At 43.0% G+C, this 25,077-nt stretch overlaps 2 protein-coding genes across 4 annotated transcripts in view; one reads left to right on the plus strand and one right to left on the minus strand.

Moving 5' to 3' along the window:
• Positions 1–7,947, plus strand: part of spock1 (SPARC (osteonectin), cwcv and kazal like domains proteoglycan 1) — an 89,491-nt gene extending 81,544 nt beyond the window's left edge. For all 3 annotated transcript variants that reach the window (XM_071457515.1, XM_071457514.1, XM_071457516.1), the window contains 5 exons: positions 2,140–2,259; positions 2,624–2,845; positions 3,935–3,997; positions 4,659–4,796; positions 6,508–7,947. In XM_071457515.1, coding sequence (XP_071313616.1) covers positions 2,140–2,259; positions 2,624–2,845; positions 3,935–3,997; positions 4,659–4,796; positions 6,508–6,704 — 740 coding nt within the window. In that variant the 3' untranslated portion in view covers positions 6,705–7,947. The remainder of the gene's footprint in view (positions 1–2,139; positions 2,260–2,623; positions 2,846–3,934; positions 3,998–4,658; positions 4,797–6,507) is intronic.
• A 3,588-nt stretch (positions 7,948–11,535) lies between these two features.
• On the minus strand, positions 11,536–24,859 carry bicc2 (bicaudal C homolog 2). Its single transcript, XM_071457512.1, has 19 exons — positions 22,280–24,859; positions 21,143–21,189; positions 20,663–20,732; positions 20,433–20,512; positions 20,082–20,243; positions 19,922–19,975; positions 19,436–19,651; positions 19,073–19,324; positions 18,722–18,853; positions 18,248–18,437; positions 17,135–17,268; positions 16,824–17,029; positions 16,318–16,423; positions 15,697–15,736; positions 13,883–14,046; positions 12,881–13,100; positions 12,619–12,785; positions 12,284–12,383; positions 11,536–12,169 (listed from the first exon to the last, which is right to left on the minus strand). The coding sequence occupies exons 1-19, from the start codon at positions 22,551–22,553 to the stop codon at positions 12,039–12,041; spliced, it is 2,745 nt and encodes a 914-aa protein (XP_071313613.1). The 5' UTR covers positions 22,554–24,859; the 3' UTR covers positions 11,536–12,038.
• Between the last annotated feature and the right edge of the window lie 218 nt (positions 24,860–25,077).

The raw sequence follows: 25,077 nt of genomic DNA on the forward strand, positions 1-25,077 counted from the left end.
CATATAAATGAACAGAGGGATAAACCTCTAACATTCTACAGATCCACTTCTGCCTGTGGGAGAATATTTATTTAGGAGGTGAAGACAGATAATGTTTAGCTGTTGGTATTTTGCTCTCTCTTTCTCGGCTCCAGACCGTGGAAATGAGGAGTAGTCTGAAATGTTATCTGTCTTGTCCTGAAGGGTTATATCACACACACAAACACACACACACACACACACACACACACACACACGGACCACCTTGGGATTCCACAGTTAATGTCACATGGACGCCCGGCTAGATAAATGTTATTTGTCCTCTGCTCAGCTCCAGTCTGTTACCTGAGGCGTCCATGGTTTTATAGCAGCCGCGATAATGACACAGTCTCAAACTATGACAATGGAATACTGTATGTCTTCTGTGTGTGTGTGTGTGTGTGTGTGTGTGTGTGTGTGTGTGTGCGTATATGCGTGTGTGTGTGCTTGACTTTGCATACACATGTAGATGCAGGATATGATCTAAAAACAGCAAGAGGAGTAAGACTCAACAAAAACAGAACTGTGTGTGTGTGTGTGTGTGTGTGTGTGTGTGTGTGTGTGTGTGTATGTGCGTGCGTGCGTGTGTGTGTATGTGTGTTTGACATGCTCCTGTGTGTGGCGTGTGCGCACCTCCTTTGATGTCATGCTGCAGACGTCTTTATCCACTGACAGCAAAGTTTGATCCAGCTCTTCACACAGGCACCACTCTGCTCTGTTCTCTCTATTAGAATAAAAACTTGTGTGTAACACACTTTGTGTGACAGAGGGGACTTTTGATGAGATGATATTTGTCTCTGCCTGATGTGTGCATAGGATTCAGAGCATCTGTCTGCAAGTGATAGCTGATTTTTTTTTTTCTTTCTTTTTTTGTGATTTCTAACACTATATCCGAGAATTAGAAGTTATTCTCAAGATAAAATCCTGGTGATTTGTGTTTAGACGTGACTCTTTGAACACTCTAAACCTTTGCATGTTTCGCAGCAAATTGCCTCAATTTTGAAACTGGAGTGCCACAGGAATGTTAACAGCCTCCTTCTGCAATTTGTATCCTTCACGACAAAGCTGGAGGGTTGAGATTGGCAGGCTCGGTACGAGGTGGAGAATGGCTCTTGTCCTTCAGGCACATTATCAAGCTCTCAGAAGAAACTGAATGGGGGGAAAAAAATATGTCAATCATATGCAGGAGAGAAAGTGAAAGAAAGATGGTGATTGACAGACAGAGACGCAGAGGGAGACAGACAGAGGCAGAGGTCTGCTTGAATTGCCAACAGACCCCGTCAGTCCCACAGGGCTGCAGGAACCAGGGCTTTGTTAGGCAGCAACAGAGCCTGGTTTATACTTTTAATTGGGGACAGCTATTGTTCTGTTTGTGCTGTATTTGGGTAGAGAGTAGCATCAGCTTGCTTGACAGTGTTGGATGGATGATGGATCAGCTTTTTTTCTTTTTTTTTCTTTTTTTTTTTTTTTTGTTTAGGTGTGCAGGAGAGTGTGACCACGCATAAAAACACAAACACAGATTCATCTCCACTATGGATTAAATGCAACAATCAAGTGGGCTCTCACTGCAAGACATCAGTTTATTTTTCCTTTGAGGGCAAGATGACATTTGGGATTTCAAACAGACCTTTGTCCAATGGTTGCGTGTGTGTGTGTTTGTGACTGCATGAAGTTTCCCACTCAAAGATAAAATCATTCATCTGAGCAGGAACACTAAATAGTAAACAGGGACAGGTGTGTGTGTGTGTGTGTGTGTGTGTGTGTGTGTGTGTGTGTGTGTGTGTGTGTGTATGTGTGTGTGTGTGTGTGTGTGTGTGTGTCCGATTGGGTTCCTTTGGTAACTGTCAAGAGATAGTGGCAATTCACTATGTGTTATCACTCCATTGTGTTTACTCAAGGAGGAGCGTTGGATGAGAAAAAGGAAATAACGAACACAGATAGAAAAAGCACACAGCAGAAATGAAATGAAAGTTTGATAAGGAGCAAGAAAAGAATTGTTTTTTTCCTCTCTGATGACAGCAGTAGATTGACAGCTTCCTCTATCCTCATTATTTTGTGTGTGTGTGTGTGTGTGTGTGTGTGCGTGTGTGTGTGTGTGTGTGTGTGTGTGTGTCTGTGTAGCCTGCACTGACACAGAACTTCACAGTGTGGCTGCCAGACTGAAGGACTGGTTCGGAGTTCTCCACCTCGACGCCAACAGAGATCTGAAATCCTCTGACAGTTTTGACTCTGCCACTGGACGTGAGTACATCCCCCCACAGTATGTATATATATATATATATGTATGTGTCTGTGTGTGTGTTTGTGTGTGTGTGTGTGTGTGTGTGCGCAGCCCTTTCTTGTTGAACAGCCATGCTTTTCAGTCCTCATGAGGGCTGGCAGTGATGTTGACAGCGACCCTGCTCTGTTTTCTGTAATGTCAACACGTCTGAGCGCATCACAACTCTGCTATCACACACACACACACACGCACACACACACACACACAAAATCTCAGTGTGCTACTTTAGAAAGATAAAACTGTAAGTGACGTGGTCATGGTCTGTAGTTTCAGAAATATTCAGCTCATTGATTTTTTTTGGCCTCTCTCTCTTTCCCCCTCTAGACTTTGACACCAGCATCTTGCCCATCTGTAAGGACTCTTTGGGCTGGATGTTCAACAAGCTAGACATGAACTTTGACCTCCTGCTGGACCAATCAGAACTGAGCGCCATCTACCTGGACAAGTATGAGCTGTGCATGAAGCCCCTCTTCAACTCCTGTGACTCCTTCAAGGACGGCAAGCTGTCAAACAACGAGTGGTGTTACTGCTTCCAGAAACCTGAGGGTGAGAGTGGCGGAGCAAGGACGGAGGGTTAAAAACAGTGATTGCTGGAAATAGGAGCAGGGAAGAAGAGTTAACAAGGATGAGGTGATACTACATCAGTGAGGGTTACTTAACTGTATTTGTTTCACACAAGTTAGCTCCCACACAAATACTGTATCACACAAAAAAGGTAACAAGGTGTTCGCTTGATGCAGGTATTAAGTCACTGCTGAAGTGGCTGGAAACAAACCTGGATATTTGTCTAAAAGAAAAAGTTTTGCTTTTATTCTCATGGTTTTGGCCATTATTCCCATCTGTCATGAAGATATTCTTCTGCCTAACCTCTTTGCAGATATGTGGGGATGCAGTGACATCTCTGCAGAACAGCATGACAGGAGGACAGGAAATAAAAAGATCAGACAAACTACCAACTTTTGTATATTTAGAAGAAACAACAAAGGAAAAACTTAAAGCCCTATTTTTTATTGTAAATGTCAGTAGGTCTTGCAGATGACTTATAGGTTTTATGCTGATTTACTGTTCCTACCACACCCAGTTTTTCGAGGCAGCAAGGAATGATTCACTCTGCTCAATTTCAATTCCACTTTTGTGTTATTGATGATATGGTAAATTTGGGCGTCTGTTTGCAGCCTGTGTGATCATCTGACAGGTCCTGTTCCTTTTCCTTTTGGTCTGTGTTGCAACGATATCACTGCATCTGCAGATCTCACCCATCAACTCTGTGCCAGAGAAAACATTATCATAACCTACAGGATTTGACCCGGGGTGTAAAACAATTAAAATTTCCTTTAACGGTAATGGTGCTGCATAATTTGGGGAAACTGATGCCAGTGATGTCCAGTATAGTTAATGGGCTCAATCAAGCAAGCAAAACCAAACTGCGGTGCTTTAAGGGAATGATGGATTTAGGAGATTAAAGAATAGATTCAAGCAAAGACTGAAAATCTGTAGCAAATGTGTGGTCAGAACCTCCTCCCTTGCGGGGGTGGTAAAAGTAAAGCAAAAGATAAGAAAGAGAAAGAGCTATATCAGTGAAATGATGTTGTTAGTTCTTTTAATGAGACTTTTTTGTATGTTCTCTGGTTGTAGGACTGCCATGCCAAACTGAGAAGAGCAGGATCCAGAATCAGAGTCGAAGGAAGAGCCTCATAGGTCAGTCTGGATGATTGACAGCTGTCAGTAATTTACCGCTGTTCAAGAAACTAAAATGCCCACCTTAGATGCTAACAAACACACACACACACACACACACACACTAGCGTGACAAATCGACTCAAGCAGGCAAAAGGGATGGTAGGCGTTAAACATACAATACACATACAGTAAAGCACATCCTGACATTTAGTACACGTGTCACCTGTCCCCTGCGGGCAGAATGTTCAATGTTCCAGCTCCCAACAGAAAGGCTTGAAAAATGAGCTTCGACGGGGTCAAATGAAGGTAACATGAATAGGTGTGTGTGTGTGTGTGTGTGTGTGTGTGTGTGTGTGTGTGTGTGTGTGTGTGTGTGTGTGCGTGCGTGTGTGTGTGTGTTATTGAAAGTGACTGCTTCCCCTTAAACAGGATGTATGGTTGTTGTCCTGCAACCTCTCCAGCAGTAACTGATTGTTGATCTCCCTCTGTGAATACACAAGAGCTTTGGTTGCAACCACAGGGCACATACCTGTAACCTCTGCTGAGCAGGGATCTGATTTCACCCCTTGCCTTTGAAAATTTGAGGTTTTCTCCGTACTTTACCACTCTTCAAATCACTTCCTGTCTCTAACCTTACTTCCTCTCCTCTTTTCCTCCCCTCCCTCTCCTTTGTTCCTAGGCTCTTATATCCCTCGTTGTACTGAGGAGGGCTACTTCAAACCAACCCAGTGTCACGGCAGCACTGGCCAGTGTTGGTGTGTGGACAAATATGGCAACGAGATCGCCGGCTCTAGAAAACAAGGCAACCCTAACTGCGGTAATACCACAACACAGAGCACAACAACATATGCAAACACCCACAAGGTCAGTTCAGCAAAACAACTGGTCTGCTTTTGTGGTATTTGCCTCTATTGGCTCCCATTTGTCTAAGTGTCTCTCAGAATTAGGGCTTTGATCCAGGTTGATTGCGGTGTGTCTGTCTTGTCTCCCTTTATAATCTGCTGCAGATGAGAAAGACAGCAGAGCTTCTCTTTATCTGCAAGTTTGTTCTGTTTCTTTGCTCAGTATCTGTCCCTGTCTCTCTTTATCTTCACCAGTATCTACGCATCAGTGATCATTTAGGAAATAGATAACGTTGGGCATGCCTCCGTAGCCAGTCTGGCTGGTTTACGAACAGTCATATGTCTGATTCTATCTTCTTCAGATATTTAGCACATGTAGCTTTGATGAAACACCAGTGTCGTGCAAGTCAAGTAGGACGATCTGTCACACTTGTCAGCAGAGAGCAGAGTCAGAAGATTTTTAATAAATATGAAGCTATTTGTCGCAGTGACTGAGTTTTACCTTGTGGAAGAGAATAAAGGCTTTAACTGCTGCTGATGTTGGCATCCATGAAGATGCATTTAGACAAAGAATATATATAATGAAGTGCTTTGACATGTAAAAGTATTTAACGAGGCAGCAGTAGGAATTCGAAGGGAATGGTCAAAAAGCCAATAGAGGCACTTTGCTGCAAATCAATGTCTGAGGGATTTCATAGTGGGAAGAAAGAACAATAATTAGCAAGAAAGAATCCAGGCAGACATACTGATTACCAATCAAACAGCCAACTCTCAGTCACAGATTACGCCTCACTCCAATGCCAGTCTAGTCCAAAGCCAGTAATTGCAGCTTCCAATATTGATGAGTTGTCTCTCTGGCCACCACACACACACACACACACACACACACACACACACTCATACACACATACACTGACAGCAGCAGCTCTATGTCTCTAGTCTAACAAGCTCAAGCCTAACTCTGGCTGAGTGGCCTCAGGCTGGAGCAGCCGGACTTCTCCCATTCGGCCTTGCACAGAACCAGCAGGCAACAATGCAGAAGCTCTCCACTCAGTTGTCAAAACACAAGGACACCAGACTGATTTTAACACTGCAATGTGCTACTCATAGAGTACCACTGTAGCCAGGTGTAAATAGGCCATTTTCAACTAAAGGATTTTAAGGTCCCAGTTTCAGAAAATGCTGGGGGCCGCAGCTGAGTTAATGACTCCTGTTCACACTGTAGCTGCACAAGATTCAACATTTGAGCCAAAGAGCATTTGTTTATCTAAATGTTTGCAGGTGTAACTTAATGTAACTGAGCTCAGCCAGACAGCTGTGAAACAGGTTAGTTCAGCAACCTCTCGCTTCTGTGTTGTGTTGTGTTGTGTTGGCTTGAGGATTGAAAAACAGCAGTTTTGCATCTGTGTTTGTACTGCTGTTTATTGCCTGGGCAGGAACAGAATGTATATTCAGTCACACAGGGGACTTACCTGTGCGACTTACCAGAGCTAAAAAACCTAGCTCAGGCATATCACTCATGAACTCCAGAAATTATACAGCTACTCGTGGCATTTACTTACTGAGAGGGCAACCTACCATACCATACACTCCCTGTTATATATCAGGCGGGATCACACACTATGCAGATTCTGTTACATCTTTCTGTGCTTCTAACCTGTCTGTTCGTATGTATTTGTGCACCAGATGAGGACCAGGAGACATCAGGGGATTTTGGCAGCGGCGGTGCAGTCATTCTCCTTGACGACCAGGAGGAGGAGCCATCACAGAGTGTCCGGAGCCGGCAGAAGAAGAGACGGGGCCGGATCCACCCAAGAGGAGCCATCGAGGACGACGAGGATGAGGAAGACGACAAGGATGACGAGATCGGCTATGTCTGGTAGCTCCGCTTCATTTTACTCTGCCATCAGCCGCCCAGGAAACTCCGTTAACTCAGCACAGATCTGAAGCCATTCCAGTGTCTCGTCCTCCAGTTACCTTGGCAGCAGTCCATTTTTTTGGCTCCAGAACTTGCTCCCTGTAATCCCTGTCTCTTATCCAAATCTCTCTCTTCAGTGAACCTCATCCGATCTCCTCCTTTTCAAGTGTTTCCTCAGACAGAAAACAGAGAGCCTATTAGATTTCAACAACAATTGTCAAGCACCTGTTAGATTCTGCTCAAGCTGTCCACCTTCTGCTTCTACCTTCCCTGAAACCTGCAATCTTTAACCTCTTCTCACATGGAGACTTCTCTGTTTTCTATATTACTCCCTCTATCTCCTTTCACTTATTCTATCTCTCCTCTATCTCTGTATGTCCATGTCAGAGCCTCGGGTCAGTCTGTGAGCCCAGATACATTAGCTGATGTATTGGATGTAAATATGTTTCCTCCAGGAAGGCCAGAATGAGGATTACCTTCCCTGTCTCTAAATCAGCGTTTCATTACCATGGTCTGTGTCCCATCGTCGGGCTCCTTCCAGTGTTCATCGATGTTTCCACAAATCGCTGCCACATTCCCAGGCTCTGAGATTCTCCCTCTCTCTCTCTGTTATTTCATGGAGGATTGTAAATTATTTATTCGTTGATCTTGAATGTCCCAGAAAGCCCAGGAAGCAATGAGATTAATGATGTATTGTCGTTGTTGTTGCATGTTTCTCATCGTGTTTCTGTAAAAGAGAGATTTTACTTGGCCAGGTCTAGCTCTATGCATCTCAAACAGAAAGTGATGCCTATTTGGCTGCTACAATACTTTGTTGCTATGTTGATGCTGTCTAGTGTCTTTTTTGGTTCTTCTCCCAATCTCAGGAGGTAGGAAGTTGCATTGCAGAGCGATAGCAGTGTAGAAAAGTGAACTGCAAGGCCTACAGTCCAAATCTACGGCGTCTCAGCCAGCTATTCTTTTACTAATTGGTCAGTAGGGCTACTGAGGCTGTTTGACTGTGCATGGACACTAGAGGAAGAAGCTGCTCCTGAGCTGGGAGGACACATGAAGTCGGGCGAGCAGAGACGAGGCCCTGTTCTGCCTCCCAACATCGGATATGTTCAGTGATTTGAAATTGAAATCTTCACCATGTCAACTAAGTGAACTTTTATTTGTAACTTTGAAAATTTAAGTAAAGTGGCACTTTGGGTGTCTTTTGAACCTTACAGGCCTGTGTCCATGTGTTTGTTGTTGTCCTGATGTACGATTTACAGCAGAAGCCTCACATTTTTCCACATTATTCAACCAAAACATGATGAAACAAAAACACATATCTTACTCACTTTGAAACCACATTTATATGAGTTTCTCATGCTTTATGGTTCTATTTTTTCCTGGAGCTCAGATTTCTCTGCCGTACAATAATCAAAGCCCTTCATCAAATCTGACCTTTTCCAACCTTGAGAAAGCAGCCCAGTTAGAAGTAGACATAAATAGTAGCTGGAGAGAATACTCTTATCACTTTCCTTTGAGAGAGGAGAACCACAAAGCGAGCAGCACCGAAAAGAACATAAAAGCTTAATTAGTGTTTTTGTAATATCACTGGCTAATGGGACAGCTGACCTCATTGGCTTGAAACAGCCCACTCAGCACTTTGAAAACACATTGTACCAACAATCAGAGGCTAAAAGGACAACCGAATCCTCTGGTTTGAAACAGCATAATCAGCAGTTCACAACACACTCTGTCAGATACAATAGACAATGGGCTTAACTATGTGCATCAAATGATGCCAGGAGCTACTGAGGGTGTATAATCACCCAATTCTGGGGCCCTGGCTAGTGCTGCATCTTTTACTGTCCTTAGCCTACATTACAAAAGCCGTCAAGAAAACATCTCACTCATTCATCTTTCATCACAATCAGTGTCTGCTGCTTTTTCTTGCATTGTATTCACATTTTTCTTAACCCCATAATACCTTGTGTGAAATACGGGTGTGACTTGTGGTTATTCCTCTCACTGAACCAGCATCTTCAAGATTTAGCAGCATGCCACAGGTGTCTTCTGGGAAATAAGTGATGTTGGAGCACAGCCTACCACATCTTAAAGGAAAAGTTTGAACTTTTTGGGAAATACTCTTATTCACTTTCCCATCCAGAGCTATATGACAAAATACCACAGATCTCTGTACAGTAAATTTGAAGCCGTTGCCAGCAGTCGTCCAACTGGTCTTAGCACAAAGAAGGTGTCTGAAAATCAACCTACTAGAACCTGTAAAGCTGAGTAACACACTCATGTCTCCTTTATATAGCCAGGGCCTTCAGGCTTTGTGCTAAGCTAAATAGGTTGGCTGCTGGCGGTAGCTTTGGGCTATATTGTGTACAGACTCGAGAGTGGTATCAATCTTTTGATTTGGATCTGCAGGAAAGCGAATAAGCTTTCCTAAAATGTCAAACTTTTTTCTGTAAAAGGGATGAAATGTTCATACCTCTGCCTTCCATGACTGAGAAATAGGAGGATGACCTAAATAAGTGTCCCGCACAGCATTTACAAACTAAGTTAGCTTAGCATTAACTAAGTGATTTGGTGTTAAGGGAATTTGAGCCTCTGACTTGGCTCTATTTGCTTTGAACACGTTCAACTCTATTATTTTGGAACAAATGATAAGCCCCAGAGCTTTTCAGGTTGTTCCTTGCTTCGCTGCCGGTAGCAGAAGAATCAGAAGTGGTTAAATATGCTACTAATTGCTATCAAAGGATACTTCTTCTACCATTCTTCAGTAGTAGGAGGCAGAGCTGTAACACACTGTCTTCACACATCACTTATATCCCCCAGATCTCTTGGGAAGATACCTGTAGCTGACTCCCAACTCTTGCAGATGCCAGGTCATTGGAATAACCAGAGGTCATGTTCATTATTCAAGCAAGGTACTGAAGGCAAGGAAGAAAGTGGATATATTCCACTAATCACAAGCACAAAGTATTCACACTCCCTACTACAAAACACACCTCTAATACACCCATGCTTACTTCCAACCCTCGTCCTCACACACACACACACACACATACACACAGAGTCTCATTATTGTTTCTTTTTCCTTCCACTCTCCCACTCACTCTCCTGGAGTGAGTTCCATCTTCATCTCAGTAAGGGAGATGCACAGTTGTGTTTTATCCTCGGGGCACTCAGTTTCTCTTTTTCATTTCTCTACTGGCTGCTTTTTTATTATCCACAGATGGGTTCCATGTCAGGTGGCTACTCCCATCAACCTGGGGTGTCCATGTGGACTAGGGATTGGTTATGAGCAGGGGGCTTTAAGGAATAGTTTGTTTTTGTTTGTTTGTTTGAATTATTAATGGGCTTTTTATGCCTTTATTATAGACAGGTGGAGACTGACAGGAAAGGGGGTAGAGAGAGGGGAATGACATGCAGGAAAGAGTTGGACCGGTCGGGAGTCGAACCAGCGACTGCCTGCCAAGGGCGTCTTACGCTCAACATGGTACGCACCCTAACCACTCGACTACCGGACCGCCATTTGTTTGTTTTTTTAAAAATATTTTTTAATTGTGTAACCACTGAAAAAAGTGGTTCTGGACAGAGACATGCTAGCTGTTTCCTTCTGTTTCCAGGTTTCCTGCTCAAGAACAGGCTACAGGTGGAGTCTGCTCATGGTGTCATTTTGCACACCCACCATGTAACTGGGCCAAGTGCCAAGACTGCCACTTTAGCAGGTGAAAAGTCCAAAGTCCTCAGGGTCCAGAGCACTGCTGGTTCTTCCAGGTGCCTTTCATTCTAGCTGTGTGATGAAGGACCTGATGTAGACCTGCGACCACAGGGGACTGCAATTAACTACCTGACAGAATAGAAATCCAGCACTGCTCCAGGGCCCAAGGACCAGATTTGAGGATCACTAGTCTAAAGCCTGTCTATGTAATTGGCACAGACATTGTAATAAGTAGGGATCATCTCTCCCTAATCTGTAACAGCCCACCACTTCCACTCACACTCTCTGTCATGCTTGACAGCCACCGCACCAGCCAGCTCCTGGAGCGTCTGAACAGAGCAGACCCCCTCATGTCCCCCGGTGGAGGTTTTCTTGGATCTGTTGCTTCGATGTGGTAACCAGCAACATTATTCCAAATTTGCAAATTTAGAGAGAGATCATACTGTTCTCGTTAACATTCTGTTAGTGAGGTTCTTCTGATAGCACTAAATTGCTCGGTGTAGTCCTCTGCTAAATAAATTAAACCGGAAACAATTCATAAGCAGTTCCAGTGGCTTCACTCCTGGCAACAGTGATAAATTAAATTGAAACTTTCAGGTGAGCAATCAGGCGAGACCAAACCACATTAAAAAGGAATGTCACATGACTTTCATAGCAATAAATGTATTTACCTATAGGTTTTCAAATGATTTCTTTTTATCACCTGATTGTTGCTACTGTATATTTCAAAGCTAACTCCACCCAGTCCACCTCGAGCTCTAATGTTATTGTCACTGTGTTTCCTCCTTAAACAAATCCATTACTTTTCATGCAACACAAATGTGATTTGAATTTGTAAACACACTGTGTGGTCGCAGTGCCCTCTGGTGGTCTGATACCAGCTTTGAGTTGATGAGAATTTCAAACTGCAGCTGGTTTGATGTGATTTTGAATTTAAAATACTATCTTGAGGGATGTTCATTTCAGGGTTTAAGGCGCTGACCATATACTTCCTGTGTGTGGCCACGGAGCGTTCTTTGCATGTCGCTTCTGATTTTATTGTTTCTCTTCGCGCATATATAAAACCTAATACAAGTAAAAGCAGTCTTGATAAACCTTAAGAGCAGAATTTTATTTAACATCACTATCATATTTTAATGTCAATTTCTTTTGTAGGTATCTATGTACAATTGCATAAATGCAGCAGTTAACATGGTCAAAGCACAGAAATAAGTTTGCATAAGAAAGGCACTTTATAACGATAAAAGATGCCCCAGAAGAGAAATAAAAACAACATCCTGACATGTTCATTTACGTTTCACATAGTTTGTGTCTTGCAGCATCAGAGGATTGGAAGAGAAGACCTCCTTGTCTTGATATCATTAAAAAAAAAAAAAAAAAAAAAAGCTTTGGGGTATGGCTGTAGATGAAAGGCACTGGATTTAAATGTTTACATAATGTTTGCTGCTCCGCTGCAATTCCGTGCTTAATCGTTTATAGAAAAATAATAAGCAGATAAGACCTTTGCACTGGCAGTAGCATCAGTGCACACTTTCAGATGTTTATTAGCTCCATGCTGGTCAGATGGAGCTCAGAGCTGGCTGGCATCTCCTCTCACCAGCGGTTGCTTTGAGCAGCAACTTCTAGATCCACAATTCGTGGCAGTCGACCACTAGCACCGCCCTCCAGGTATCCAGGCTTCACAGCAGGTGTATCTGAGAGCCTCCTCTTGCTCTTGTTCAGATCTGGATTAAAAGATAAACATGTTAATCAGTCTCACAGGAGGAACCAAGCTACACCTACCACCTTAACAGATGGAAAAGCAGATCTGAATCCAAGCAAGGATGTCAGATCCTCACCTGAGATTGCCAGTAGCATCTTGCGTCTGGCTCCAAAGGTGGAGACACCCACTTCCTTTAGATCTTCATCAGACAGAGTGAGGAATGTCTGGTAGTCAATCTGGATGAGATAGCAATTGCATCACGATGCTCATTCATAACGTATAACGCTTTTGGATATGAGACAAGAGTGTTTTTTTGTTTGTGTGTATGTGTGTGTTTCAAGCTCCACAGCAAGTAAAAGCGCTGTGTTAAATGTGGAAGTGATGATGAAATTGTATTGTCACGCACTGATAAGTGTTTTTTTAACAGTTTACAGCAAGAGAGCAATTGCTTGCAACTCTCTGCATGTTTACCTCTTGTTGCTCAAACACATCAATATACTTGATTAGGCCAAGTTGACTGAGCAGCTCAGGTAGGTCATCTGTCATTTGGGGGGATGGGCTCCGCTGACTGCAGGTCGACGCCCTCCTCGACAAGCACACGCCTTCGAAGTAGCCGCTGCAGCTCGTGAAGCACTCCGCTAGACATCAAAGGTCAAAGTTCAGAGGAGTGGTCCAAAACTCGACATGAGAAAGTGATCGCCCCATCACTCAGGGTCCACATGCAAAAACTTACAAGGCTTGTCATTTCTGTTTCTGTTCACTGATGATGCAAATGCAGGGAAGGAAGAGGTAGAAGAGGAGACAGTAGACGGAGGTGAGGAGGGGGAGGATGAAGAAGAGGAGGAGGACGAAGAGGAAGAGATAGGCAGGGATGAAGATGTGGATCCACGTCTGTCCCTCCAGTTCACAGAGTCGCTCCCATTACACATCTTCCCTGTTGGAGCAGCCCATGACTAGAAAGAGAGAGAAATTGTGACACTATTGAATATTGATTAGTATTAGTGTCACACAAACAGCACAACCTTGTACTTCTGTCACTTTCTCCTTCTTTCATCTGTCTGGGTTTGAGGTCACAAGACAAATGTCTTCAAGTAATCACAAATTCTCAAGGGTGCTGAAGATTTCAGAGGACATAATATCCACAGGTTAAAAGATTTAATCAGGGAAGCTTTTAATCATGTATCTGAATTCGTCTGTTGGCTGACCTGTGATCGTAGCACTCTCTGAAATTATCAATGCAGTGGGCGTAGCTGATGCTTCCTCAAAGAAAATTGAACTTGTTTGAGGAAAGTTTGTTGCTCCTATTAACCTAAATGAGTCTGCTTCTCCATCACTGGAGACCAAGCAGTCAGAGAGCAGCCGTTCAGGAGGCTTTTAAAAAGCCGGGGAGATGAGCTGAAACAGCTCAGGTAAACAGGTTGCTGAAGAGTGGCTGTGTTGACCAAGGCGATGTTATCAGACCCCAGGAAATTGAGCACACAAATTGGTGGTGCTTACTACGCAGTGAGATAAATGCTTCAGACTGTTAGAGGGCAATACCGATAAATGAGCCGGTGTTAGTGGGCCGCAGTGGGGGTGCTTGTTTTACCGCACTGCAACAAAAGACAGCTTTGGCAGCTCGAAAGAATTCAGCTAAAGTATCAAAGTAAAGCAAGCTCAAGCTGAATGTATTGGAGGTTCATTTCTTTTCTGCTTGTTAAATCAGAGTTCAGGTTAGTTTAAAACTCTTTTGTACCTGTTGCTGGCTGGCGCTGGTGCTCAGGTAGGGTTTGTAGCTGCGGCGGCTGATGTTGCGCAGCTCTTTGACAGCTTCAGCTGGCATGGACTTGGAGAAGCCGAGGCCACTCCAGGTGTCCGTGGGTGTCCGGACTTCAGTGACAACAGGCTTCCTCTGCATGGCTGCCATAACATACAGAACAGACACAGCAGAGGGAACATGCAGACTTAAAACCTGCCTTAACTGCTTTTTAGGCCAATTGGAGCAGTGGACACAAGCTGTAAATGCAACTGACATATTATCAGCATATTACTATGTTAAAACTTATGTGACTGATTTACACATTTAGCAGATAAAGAGGAACATGAGCATTCATTCATATTTCTGGGTACCTGACAAATATAAATTCAATATTGACTTTTCTTTTCCCCGCGTTTGCTCTCCAACACCTCCTGAGAGCTGAGGGGATAATATTTGTGGTATTGTCATTTCCAGCGACACCTTTCACAGAAACATGTTCATTTGTTCCATGTTTAACTCTTGCTTTAAGGAGAAAGATTTGAATGTATACACATTTGTACAGAAATATGTACTTGGTACAGTAATTTCAAATTACCGATACCCTCTTATAGTATGCAGATATGCTCATATCTGCAGTCTGTCCATCATGAAACAACACTGCAGGTTTTCCTCGTCTTCTCTGATATTCTGAATTGAACAGGCTGAGTCCAGGTGTTAAATAATGAATCTCAAACAGAGCTTCTTCTTGCCAGCATGTGGCATAATTAATAAAGCTCAAATTGGTGAGACTGAGACAGACACACACACACACACACACACATACACTCAAATGACAAACAACTGACCCTGGGCCTCCTCTGGCACCAAAACATGTTCCATGTGTGAATGTGTGATAGAAACTGTACCAGCACCTCACAAAGATTGCGATATCAACAGGATTATAACTGGTGGGTTATCATTTGTGTGGAATGTGTGTGTGTGTGTGTGTTTTTGTTTTGAGTAAATGTCCCATTCATATACTGGCATATGGGTGTCTTAATGACTGCGAGGCAGATGGCCCATTCAAACTGCTAATTCATAATCCCATAAAGCAACACTGAGGGAGTTTAGTACCATTTGGCGACAGATCTTCCCCGTATCTCTCATTCTGCATGATGGATGAGGTAGGGATTCCTGTGTGTTGTGTGTGGGTGTGTGTGTGTGTCAATGCATGTGTGTACACACACAGCTGTCTGTATCCATGTGTGTGTTGTCTGCATTGTGCTCTGCCCCGTGTGAATTAAGTGGGAGTGCCAGTGCTACTCTATTATAACTTTGGCACAGTGCAGCCCATAAACAAGTCCCCTTCATCAGTTGTCTTGGCAGTGAGCAGCACAGAAATGGCCCCCCTCTATCAAACCCCTGCCTCTGCTCACGATATTAATGTGTTGCCTCTATAACATACTTGAATAAACTAAAAGGGCTACTTCATCCTGCCTAATCATTTGACATTAAATCACTATTTTAACAACAATATTACTAAAACTTGTACTTGCACTGTTACAGCAAACTAAGTAAAGTCCCTTGATTTTGTGTTAAGCTCTCTTAAGCTCCAACTTGGTTGCATAAAGGTGAATGTTTGATAAGCAAAACAGCAATTATTATGCACCAAATTCATCTGCAAAATGTGTTTTAATGTATTTATCTGCAGTATCCAGCAACTATACTTCAATAAAAGAATAAATACTTGTTTATCAGTGCCCTAATTGTTTCTGCAGAAACCTGTGCAAAACTCTTGAAAACACAGTGAGTAAACATTTAGACGCACTAACCTCTGGTTGCCAGTAGCTTCTTCTTCTCATAGTCATAATCCTACAAACCACAAACAGGAAATAGAGTAGGTAAATAATGCATGAAATTGAATTATTTTTTTCTCTGGTTGCTGAGGAGAGGCAGGGGGAACCTAATTTACAGCAGAAGGCAAACACTTGCATAAAACAACATTTCCTGCTGCTGTGGTGGTAAACCTGCTAATCCTCCAAGCAGTAACCTTTGAGAGGGAAAGATGACAAAGAGGGGAAGCAAACAACACAAAAATCAATTCTCAGAATCAAATCTTGCCGAGGTCAGGGATGTGCAAATCGGCTGGTTACATAACACATAAAACGTTCCTTGCTGTTTTCAATCTATTTTGTCATCCATAGCTAGCATTAGATGATAAGAAGTTAATCTTGTCTTCTCATTCTCTCATTCATACCCTATGTTCCTCAAGTAATTATCTCTAAAACACTATTACACCTTCAGTGTCATTAGTCTTTCAGAGGGTCACAGAGATTTGCTCATCTGTCCACTGAGGATAAATTCTAGCCAAATGAGGTTCTTCATAGATGCAGTGTTTCACTTTGTGAGAAAACTGGGGAAAAAAGAGACCTGTAATTGCTGTTTTTCCTCACCTCAGCCTTGGATGAGTCAGCGCGAACATCCTGAGCCAGCGTCATGTCTCTCCTCAGGCTGTTCCTCCGCTCACTCCTCCCTCCCTCAATCTCTGCGTTCAGCAATCTGGCACATTCAGGACAGACACACAAACACGAGGTTAGGTTATTGTTGTGTGCAACATTTGAGAGCTAGTTAACTCTTTCTCTACCGAGCAACAACAGTAATATTATAGGAGGATTTCAGTGTCAAAATGTGTGTGTATGTATATGTGTGTGTGTGTGTGTGTGTGTATTAATCACCCTGTAGGGGGCTGCTCACAGTCATTGTGAAGACTCACCTTCCATCTGGGGACAAAACCTCGAGTTGCCACAAGGGTAATCATTTCTTTTTAGGTTATGACTTGATTTTGGGTTCAGGTTAAAATAACACTGAGGTTAACATTAGGTTAAGCACTCAGGGGTGTAAGGCAACACAATCCCCTCCCAAGTGACAAAAGCAAGTGTATAAGTCTATGAATGCTCACCTGTAGGTTAGCGCCTGCCCTGTTGAATGTCGCCTGCCCTGGCCAAAGATCTTGGCAATTTCAGGGCCCTGTAGACTACCCCTGCGGCCCATCAATGCCACCCTACTGATGTTGTTGTTCACTGCATCACACACCTCAGATGATGACATCACAACCTTAGTATGCTCATCCTCTGATTGGCCAGACTGGTCCTCATTTTCTAGGATCTGAGGAAAAAGAGAGACCACAGTGCTTTTGGTTTTTAGAGGCCTCGCTGTCAGGAAGGATTTATTGTGTACTGATTGCAGCTTGACTAGAAACACTGCACAAACCTTCTCCAGTGGCCGGATGTCTGTTCCCTTCAGTCCTGTCCTCCCCTCATCAGCGGAAGGGGAGAGTCCTGGTGGAGGAGAGGGGCGGGGTCTGGTACTAGTCAGCGTGTCTGGAGTAGGAGTAGGTACAGGGCCTAATGAAAGTGAAGGGCGCATGGTGATAATGATTGAAAGATCACACTAGTCTGTAGTGAAATATGAAATATATATATATATATATATATATATATATATATATATATATATATATATATATATATATATATATATATATATATATATGTATGTATATATATGTATATATATATATATATGTATATATATGTATATATATACACATCCTATACATTCCCACCCTCCTGTCTTTCTGCATATTTTGTGAATGTGTGCAGAAAAGACAGCCTGAATAAAAATGCCAGAAAATGAAAAAAAGAAAGGTAAAATTTACAAAAAGGTCAAATGATTAGCTGAGGTTTGTAGAGATGCTGCCATATTGATAAACAGAGAGTGAAAAAAACAGTAATGTAAACAGATCTATAATTATGTTGCCAGTCTGATTCTGCTTCTTCTTATATTTGATTTCCATCTGTGTAGACACAGTGTGACAGTGCTTCCTGCAGCCCACTTGTCTCCATGTATCATTCACCAGAAAACCCAACATACAAAAATAGTGCCAGGTCAAACCACCACACAGAAGTAAAACGCCACGATGGACTTTTACTGACAGAGGAGTTAAAGTTGTTATTTTTCTCCCTGAGTCAGGATGCTCACATTAATGTCAATTAAGTTGTTTGCGTTTGTTTTTCCTTTTGCTAAAACCAACATGTTAATGTGAATGTTTCACAAGGTGTAATGTTTGTCTTGAGGAAAAGTGACACAATCCAAACAAAATTTGGTGCAGTGTGTGTGCTGCTCTCAGCACCTTCATCTCAGTGTCCTGCAGGCTGGATATGTGGCACGGTAACAGTGTGCACCACTGTCTGCCAAAATGTTGTTTTTGACCGAAATTTTAAAATTCTAAACTAATGCTTTTTCTAAAATAGTGCTTTTAAATTTTTCACAGCATTTGGATAGAAACACAGATAAATACTGTACAAGTGTGTGAATCCTCACCTTGCTCAGACAGACGAAGCTGCTGCAGCAACATGTTGAGCCAATAATTGGTCAGCCCGCTGCCAGCTAGCACGGGGTCAGGGGTCACCTCAATTACCTTGGCAATCTCACAAGAATCAAGCCCCAGGAGCAGACGGCGGGCTTCATAAAGACAGGAGATGTTCCTTTCTAGACCTTTCACCACCACTGACTGACAAACACACACCAACACAGAGTTTTACATCAGTATTCAACTCACAACAGCAGGGTAGAGCAGTTTTACATTCAAAATCAAAGTGAATATTCAAGAAACATTTTCAGTAGACATTCCTTATTTAGTCAAGTGCATATGAAATAAGCAATCACAAACTCTATAGTGTAGCTCTACCTTTAAAGTCAATTTAAAAAGCCAACAGAACAACAAAATTACAGTTTCTATTCAGATGGTGACTGCAACAATGAGAAAGCAGTAATGTCACATGGATAAAACTGTACCTTGTTAGTCTGTTTTACTTTGGGCTTGACAGTAATGAAGACTCCCAGGCTTTGCATCATCTGAGCCAGTTTACAGGGATCTGCCTCTCCATCTTCACGCATGTCAAACATCAAACACACAGGCAAACAGTCCTACACATGCAAACAACAGACACATAAAACTCTTGTTACATCAGCAACAAAAAATATTGTAGATTTATACTGTATATAGAAACACAAGGGCACAAAAACCAGAGCAAAAAATACATTTTGACATGCAAGCAAACAGAAAAAAACACATGCACCTGCAAACTCTCAGCAATGGTCTTTAGTATAATTCTGCCTAAACAAAAAGAAAACACCCCACTGTACCATGAGCTGCTGACGAGCCAGACACACACCATCAGGGTTGCCCTGGATGAGCAGCGAGGGGGGGCTCTGAGGAGCACTGAGGTCTGGTAAGATGATCTGGGTCTGGGTCTGGTGCATGACGCTCAGGAAGTGAGCTCCATTCTGACCCAACAGGAACAGATGCTGCTGGGAGGTGACATCCAGCTGGCTGCTCACTATACCTCTTGTGACCTCCGACCCCAGCAGCAGGTCCATCAGGATGCAGGTGGCCTTCTGTCAGGTGAGGATATGTACATGTTATTATGATATACAGTATGATAATTCTATCCTGTTCTAATGTGCATCAAGTGAATTCAGTTTCTCTCTAAAATGTTTTATACTAACCTTGACAGCAGCTGCGTTGCCCTGCAGGCCCCAGACGGTGCAACAGCTTCCATAAAAGGGGGGCTGTGCCTGAGGTTGGGGTGGCACCGCCCTGAAGCTCACACTGACCCCCAAAGTCTGCACTACCTGCTGGATGAGTGGGGAGCCTGCATCTGGCAGAGCCTGAGGTACCAGACTGACTGGGAGGTCAAAGGTCAAGGACAGCGGCTGCAGGTCCTAGGACAAGGAATATTGCATGGAAAGAAAGAGAAAGAGTGGGAGATGAGAAGAAAACAGAGCCACAGAAGGGAAGGACAAATGAAGAGATGTGAGAGACACAAAGACAGGCAGAGGCTTTTTGACAAATATACTTGTCTTCTTTGTGTCAGCCACGCTATTTATCACTATTTGATCTCTGTGTCTGACAGCAGTGAAGACACTGAGTTTTGAGACAAATAAAAATATATCCTAGCTAGTCTCTCCTCAGATTAAACCATGACCACTCACTCTTATCTTCCTCCTGGCTTCCTCCACTCCTTCTATTGGACCAGCAATGGAGACCTGGTAGGAGTTGAAAAAATAAATGACATTTTAATGAAGTTGTTTTCAGTTTCTCCTCAAAGCAGCAGTCAGTGGCACATTAAAATGCCACTTTAGAGATCGTTACCTGATTGCTTTTCTCTCCCGTGGCACTGTGGCGGTTGGAGTCAGGGAAATGGATGTGACAGGATGTGACCTCCATCACTTTTTTTATGTTTCCACCACCTTTCCCGATGACATGGGAGTGCTCTGTATAGGCCACATCCATCTTTAGAGTCACCTTGTTCACCTGGATTTTATATAAACAGTGGTGTCATTTGATTACAAGCAACTTTCACATTAGAACACAGGAATTTTAAAAATAACTTTTGTCACAGTGAAGCAGTAACAGTGTTGTAAAGATGTACAAGTATGTCTGCATCTGTATATTATTGACTTAAATGTTCGAACAAAGTATCAGTTAAGTATCAGCCCTCACCCTGGTTTCCAGTACTTCTAGTATCTTCTTTTTGGCTTCCAAAACATTGGCTCTGTTCCCTTCCACCTTAACATGTGGATCTAAATGATAATAAAAGTTCAATTTAACAGTTAAGTCCAAGACGGCTAATCTACTGTATAGTATAACAGTAAATAAATCAGTTTGTGGAGAAAAAACACAAGTACACCAGGTGCTGTTATGCTAAGACTCAGATATTAAGAGTTTGTCACCTTTCTTTGACTTTGCTCCAATCTTCAGCTTGGATGGCCATTTCACCTGAGTGTCAGTTTCTTTCATCACCTGTGGAAGCACAAACAGTAGGAGAGAGCGAGAAAGAAAGGCAGAGCAGTCATTGTATGAAACAAAGATACACCCCCACACACACACACACAAACACAGAAATCACAGCACATACAACAGGAACACACATATCCAGACCCACAGCAGATCTGTTCGATCTAAGAATACAAAGCCTCATTTGCATTTCAAAGGCTGCAATCATCACCTCCATGAAACCAGTAATCACTGGATGCAGAGTATGGAACAAATGTGACGGATGCTCTCGCTGATCTCTGAGCCACATTTAACCAGGAGGCTTTATGCTCTGATGATTACAGGTGGCTGTCACTGAGGAACCCAGCTGAAGTTTCTTTGTCATTTCATCTTCTGCTTTATGAATGAAATGTTTCCAAGTGTGGAGTTTTACTTACTCTCTCAAAAAACTCCTCGCCTGTCTCAGCATCTCCACGCTTTGGAGCTGAAAGACACGATGTAAGTAAACAAGATGATAAAGATAAACAAACAGTATGATTTGTCACATTGTGGCGGTCAGCAGCACCATATTCTTCTGACGTCAAGCAGTAAACATTCAAATTTGCCAATGACTGGAACAAGGGGTTGCCTGGGACATAAACAATTTTAAAAGGCCATCGCTCCACAGTGACATTTACAGGGTATGGGGGGAGCTGAGGAACGCCCCAACCCCCCCTCATCACTATGGGTTACCCTGGCCAGAGCTGAGGAATGGGAAGAGAACAGTATGGGGTGGAGAGAGAAGGTGGTGGTTGGGGGGGCAACCACAAATTAGCCTAGAGACAGCTAATCACATTGATGGCATTTGCTGACGCAAAGACCTCCCACTTAACCGAAAAATTAAATAACAACTCTGGTAATCATGAAGGAATGTGCAAAAAAACAAAAAAAAAAAACCCAAAGCCCATCAGGGTGACATCTCAAGTGCAGTGTGACAGATTACCACCGAAAGGATGACATATACAATATTTACTGCCTGACAGAGCCTGCTCAAACAGCCACAAAAGCACAGTCCCAGCTGCACACACATTAAAATGACCCACAGTTATCAGAGCTGAACCTGCTCAAGTGCTTTCCCATCAATGGCCTGTGTGAGGACAAACAGACAAACATCAGCCTCTATCTGCAGCAGTGGCACACTGTCAGAAAGAGTTTCCCCAGTAACACAGGGGAGGCATTTGTCATAAACCTGCCAAACAGTGATAACTAACAGAGGCAGTTACCTCTGCTTCCCAGACAGGAATGATAATAGCCAAAAAGACTACTGAATGCATAAGCCGTTACAGGTCATAAATCATGATGATACAGCAACAGGAGTTTAGTGGATGGCAGTTATACTGATGGTGACAACAAGGGAGCAGCCAGCTGCAGGCCCTGACAGACACGCAGGGTCAGGTAGATAACAAGGACTGTGAGGAGGAGCACACAGGGAGGCCATCGTGGGCTTGAGCAACAGAAGAAGTCTCGGTGGAAAACCAAGGAGTTCAGGTGCATGTTACTGACTGTAATATGAACATTTATCTCATCTTACTCACCATACAACATGTTCTCCAGCTTCTTCCTGTCGATCCTGAACCTCTCCTCCACCCACTCCGGGTCCAGACTGTGCCCTTTTGCATTCTCCTGCCCCGGCACTGAGCTTCCCCCTGCATCGTCCTCTTTCTCGTCCTCTTTTTCCTCTCTGTCACATTGGGCCTCACTGGGCTCAGGCTTTGCCGCTGAGCCGGGTTCTACACTAGTTTCCAAGTCAGGCTGCTGAGGTGCTACGGTGGCCAGGACCAGAGAGCTGTCCTCGGTGGTGGTGGCCATAGCAGGACTGAGCCCTCGTCAATGTTTGTGCGTGTGTGAGTAGTTTGTGTGCATGTGTGTGACCAAGGAGACCGACAGGGAGAGAAAAAAGGGGAGAGAGGGGCAAGAAACACCCCCCTGTGCCTTTTCTTTAAATACCCCGCCCCCTTCACTTAATTTAGTACACAAATCTGACTCTTTCTCCCTCCCTCCAAGCTGTTTAAAGCTTGAGGGATTTGCTGCTGTGGCCTTGAATTGCCCAGAAGGAAAGCCACTTCTTTGCTACAACACAGGCCATGTCTTCTCTATCTGAAGGGCTCCAGACAGACAAACAAAATCTACAACTTCAGCTGAGGCTCACTCTGCTCTGAGCAAATCCTCTGTAATCCTCAACTCTATGTCCACAGATTATGTGGACAGATAGTCAAGGCATACGATAAGACAAGATACACATCTCACCCACACAGACGCACACAAACACACACATCCTTCGAACCATCCTCACACCAGCACACACAGCTAACATAATAAACGGGTCATCCAGTTGGGTTCCGCTGCATGTCCATCCATGTCTGCCCTCCCTCCCCTTCCTCTGAATGAGACCTACGAGGGTTTGAGATTCCAGAGGTTGGGGTGAAGGGGAGTCGAGGGGTGAATCGCAGCAGTGAGTGTGTGCGTGGCGTTTGTGTGAAGGAGGAGGTTGCAACAGTGCTTGGGATAAGAAAGAAGAAAAGACAATTGTGGAAGTAAAAGTACCGACACAACAATGTACAAATACTCGACTACAAGTAAAAGTGCTGCATTCTGTGTTATCAGCAAAATGTACTCAAAGCCTTTGTCTTGCTTTGCCTAAAAGTAAAAAGTAAAAGTTCTTATTCCACTGAAAAATTGCCCCTCTGACTGAGATATTGATATAAAGTACATTATTAGATTTAACACCAGTGCATCGATGTACAAGTAGCAATTCACTGTAGCAGAAGGTCGAGATAGAGGCTACATAATTTGTTCCAGTGGTTCTCAATCTAGTGGCTGTGCCCCCACCACAGGATCATAACATTGTGATATTATTTGTGCGCTAAGGAAAATAACAGAAAACAAAAAATTCTGCCACATAAAAGTGTAGTCATTCTTAGATCTTCTCTTTGCTTTTTTGTGAAATGTTGGATAATCTTGACCCTGGGACAACTTATTAAAAGATACCATCTGAGGAGTTTAGAGGATAAATCTCTCTTTGGCGGAACTGCTAACAACTTATAGATATCTGAAACATGACAAAGACACACAGCTTTTTTGTAAGCTATTAAACATTGGGAACTGCTGGCTCCTGGTAACCTTCAACAATAAACTGTATTTTATGAACTTATCGTGTATTTTTATGTAAAATTTTAGGCCGTAATGTATCTAGTAACTATAGCTGTCAGATAAATGCATAGTGAAGTAAAAAGTCTAAAAATTGTTTGTGAAATGTAGGTGGGTAGAACATCCAGTGAAAATACTAGAACCTTTAAACTGTACTTAGGTAAAATACTTGTGTAAATGTTCTTAGTTACTGTCCACTTCTGCCTCCAATAACATTCAGCTCTATCATTATGTTTGCACTCACTGCCTAGAAACCCATTTGTTTGTGAACAAGCTGGCAGTCAGTAAGTCATAAACCTTAAATAAAATGCAAAAAAGGGCAATTGAGATTTCTGAAATTGCTTAGGAATTATGAAGTCCCATCCCTGCTTTAAATTTCTCAAACTTGAAACCTTGAGTACAGACTGAAACATGGATAAAAACAAACTGCTCAATTAGTCAGGTCTAACGGGACCTAGTTTCCAGCTCAACTTGATGTTTTCCATATTGCCCAGACAAATTTGGCCCCAGGCGATTCAGCAAACATTATTTGGCAGTGCAGAGATCTTGCTAACATTACAAATTACTGCAGGCTAGACTTATTTGCCCTGAGGAGGATGGTAAGTAAAAGTCATGATGACTGTGTCACCATGGAAACTGGTCAAGAAGTGAATTATTCCAAGTTTAATCTAACTTCACAACGGCAGATCTCCTCCCTCAAGCCCCCTGTTTGGCCCTGTCTGACTGGAAAAGTGTGTTTTTCCAGTAAGTGTCACGGCGTGCGTCACTGTTTGACCCACGGGCAAAGCAGAGAGAAGCCAAGCCGTCCTGCAGAGTGACTGATGAACTCTGGATAGTTTTCTAAGGCAACCCCTGACCCTATGAATGACAGATTAATACATACAGCACATGCATAGTAAGAAATAATTAATAATAAATAAATAATTTTACCTGGCTAAAGCCCACTCTCCTTATTCACTACACCACCTCACTGCTCATTACACATTTACACTAAAACTCAGAGAAGTGCTACAAATACAAGAAGTAAGAATTAATGGCAGAACAGTGGTTAATTTTTCATTGGACTTTTAATTAGAGCATCATAAAGCCCAGTGTCTATGCCTTATTCATGACTATGTAGAAAAAATAGTAAAATAAAAAATGGCCTTCCTTCAATGAACTGAATCTCTACAATTTATTGATTTTA

The sequence above is a fragment of the Trachinotus anak genome, unplaced genomic scaffold (genome assembly GCF_046630095.1).
Source record: "Trachinotus anak isolate AG129_WGS33_773 ecotype Australia unplaced genomic scaffold, CSIRO_AGI_Tana_v1 ptg000021l, whole genome shotgun sequence".
NCBI classification, from domain to species: domain Eukaryota; kingdom Metazoa; phylum Chordata; class Actinopteri; order Carangiformes; family Carangidae; genus Trachinotus; species Trachinotus anak.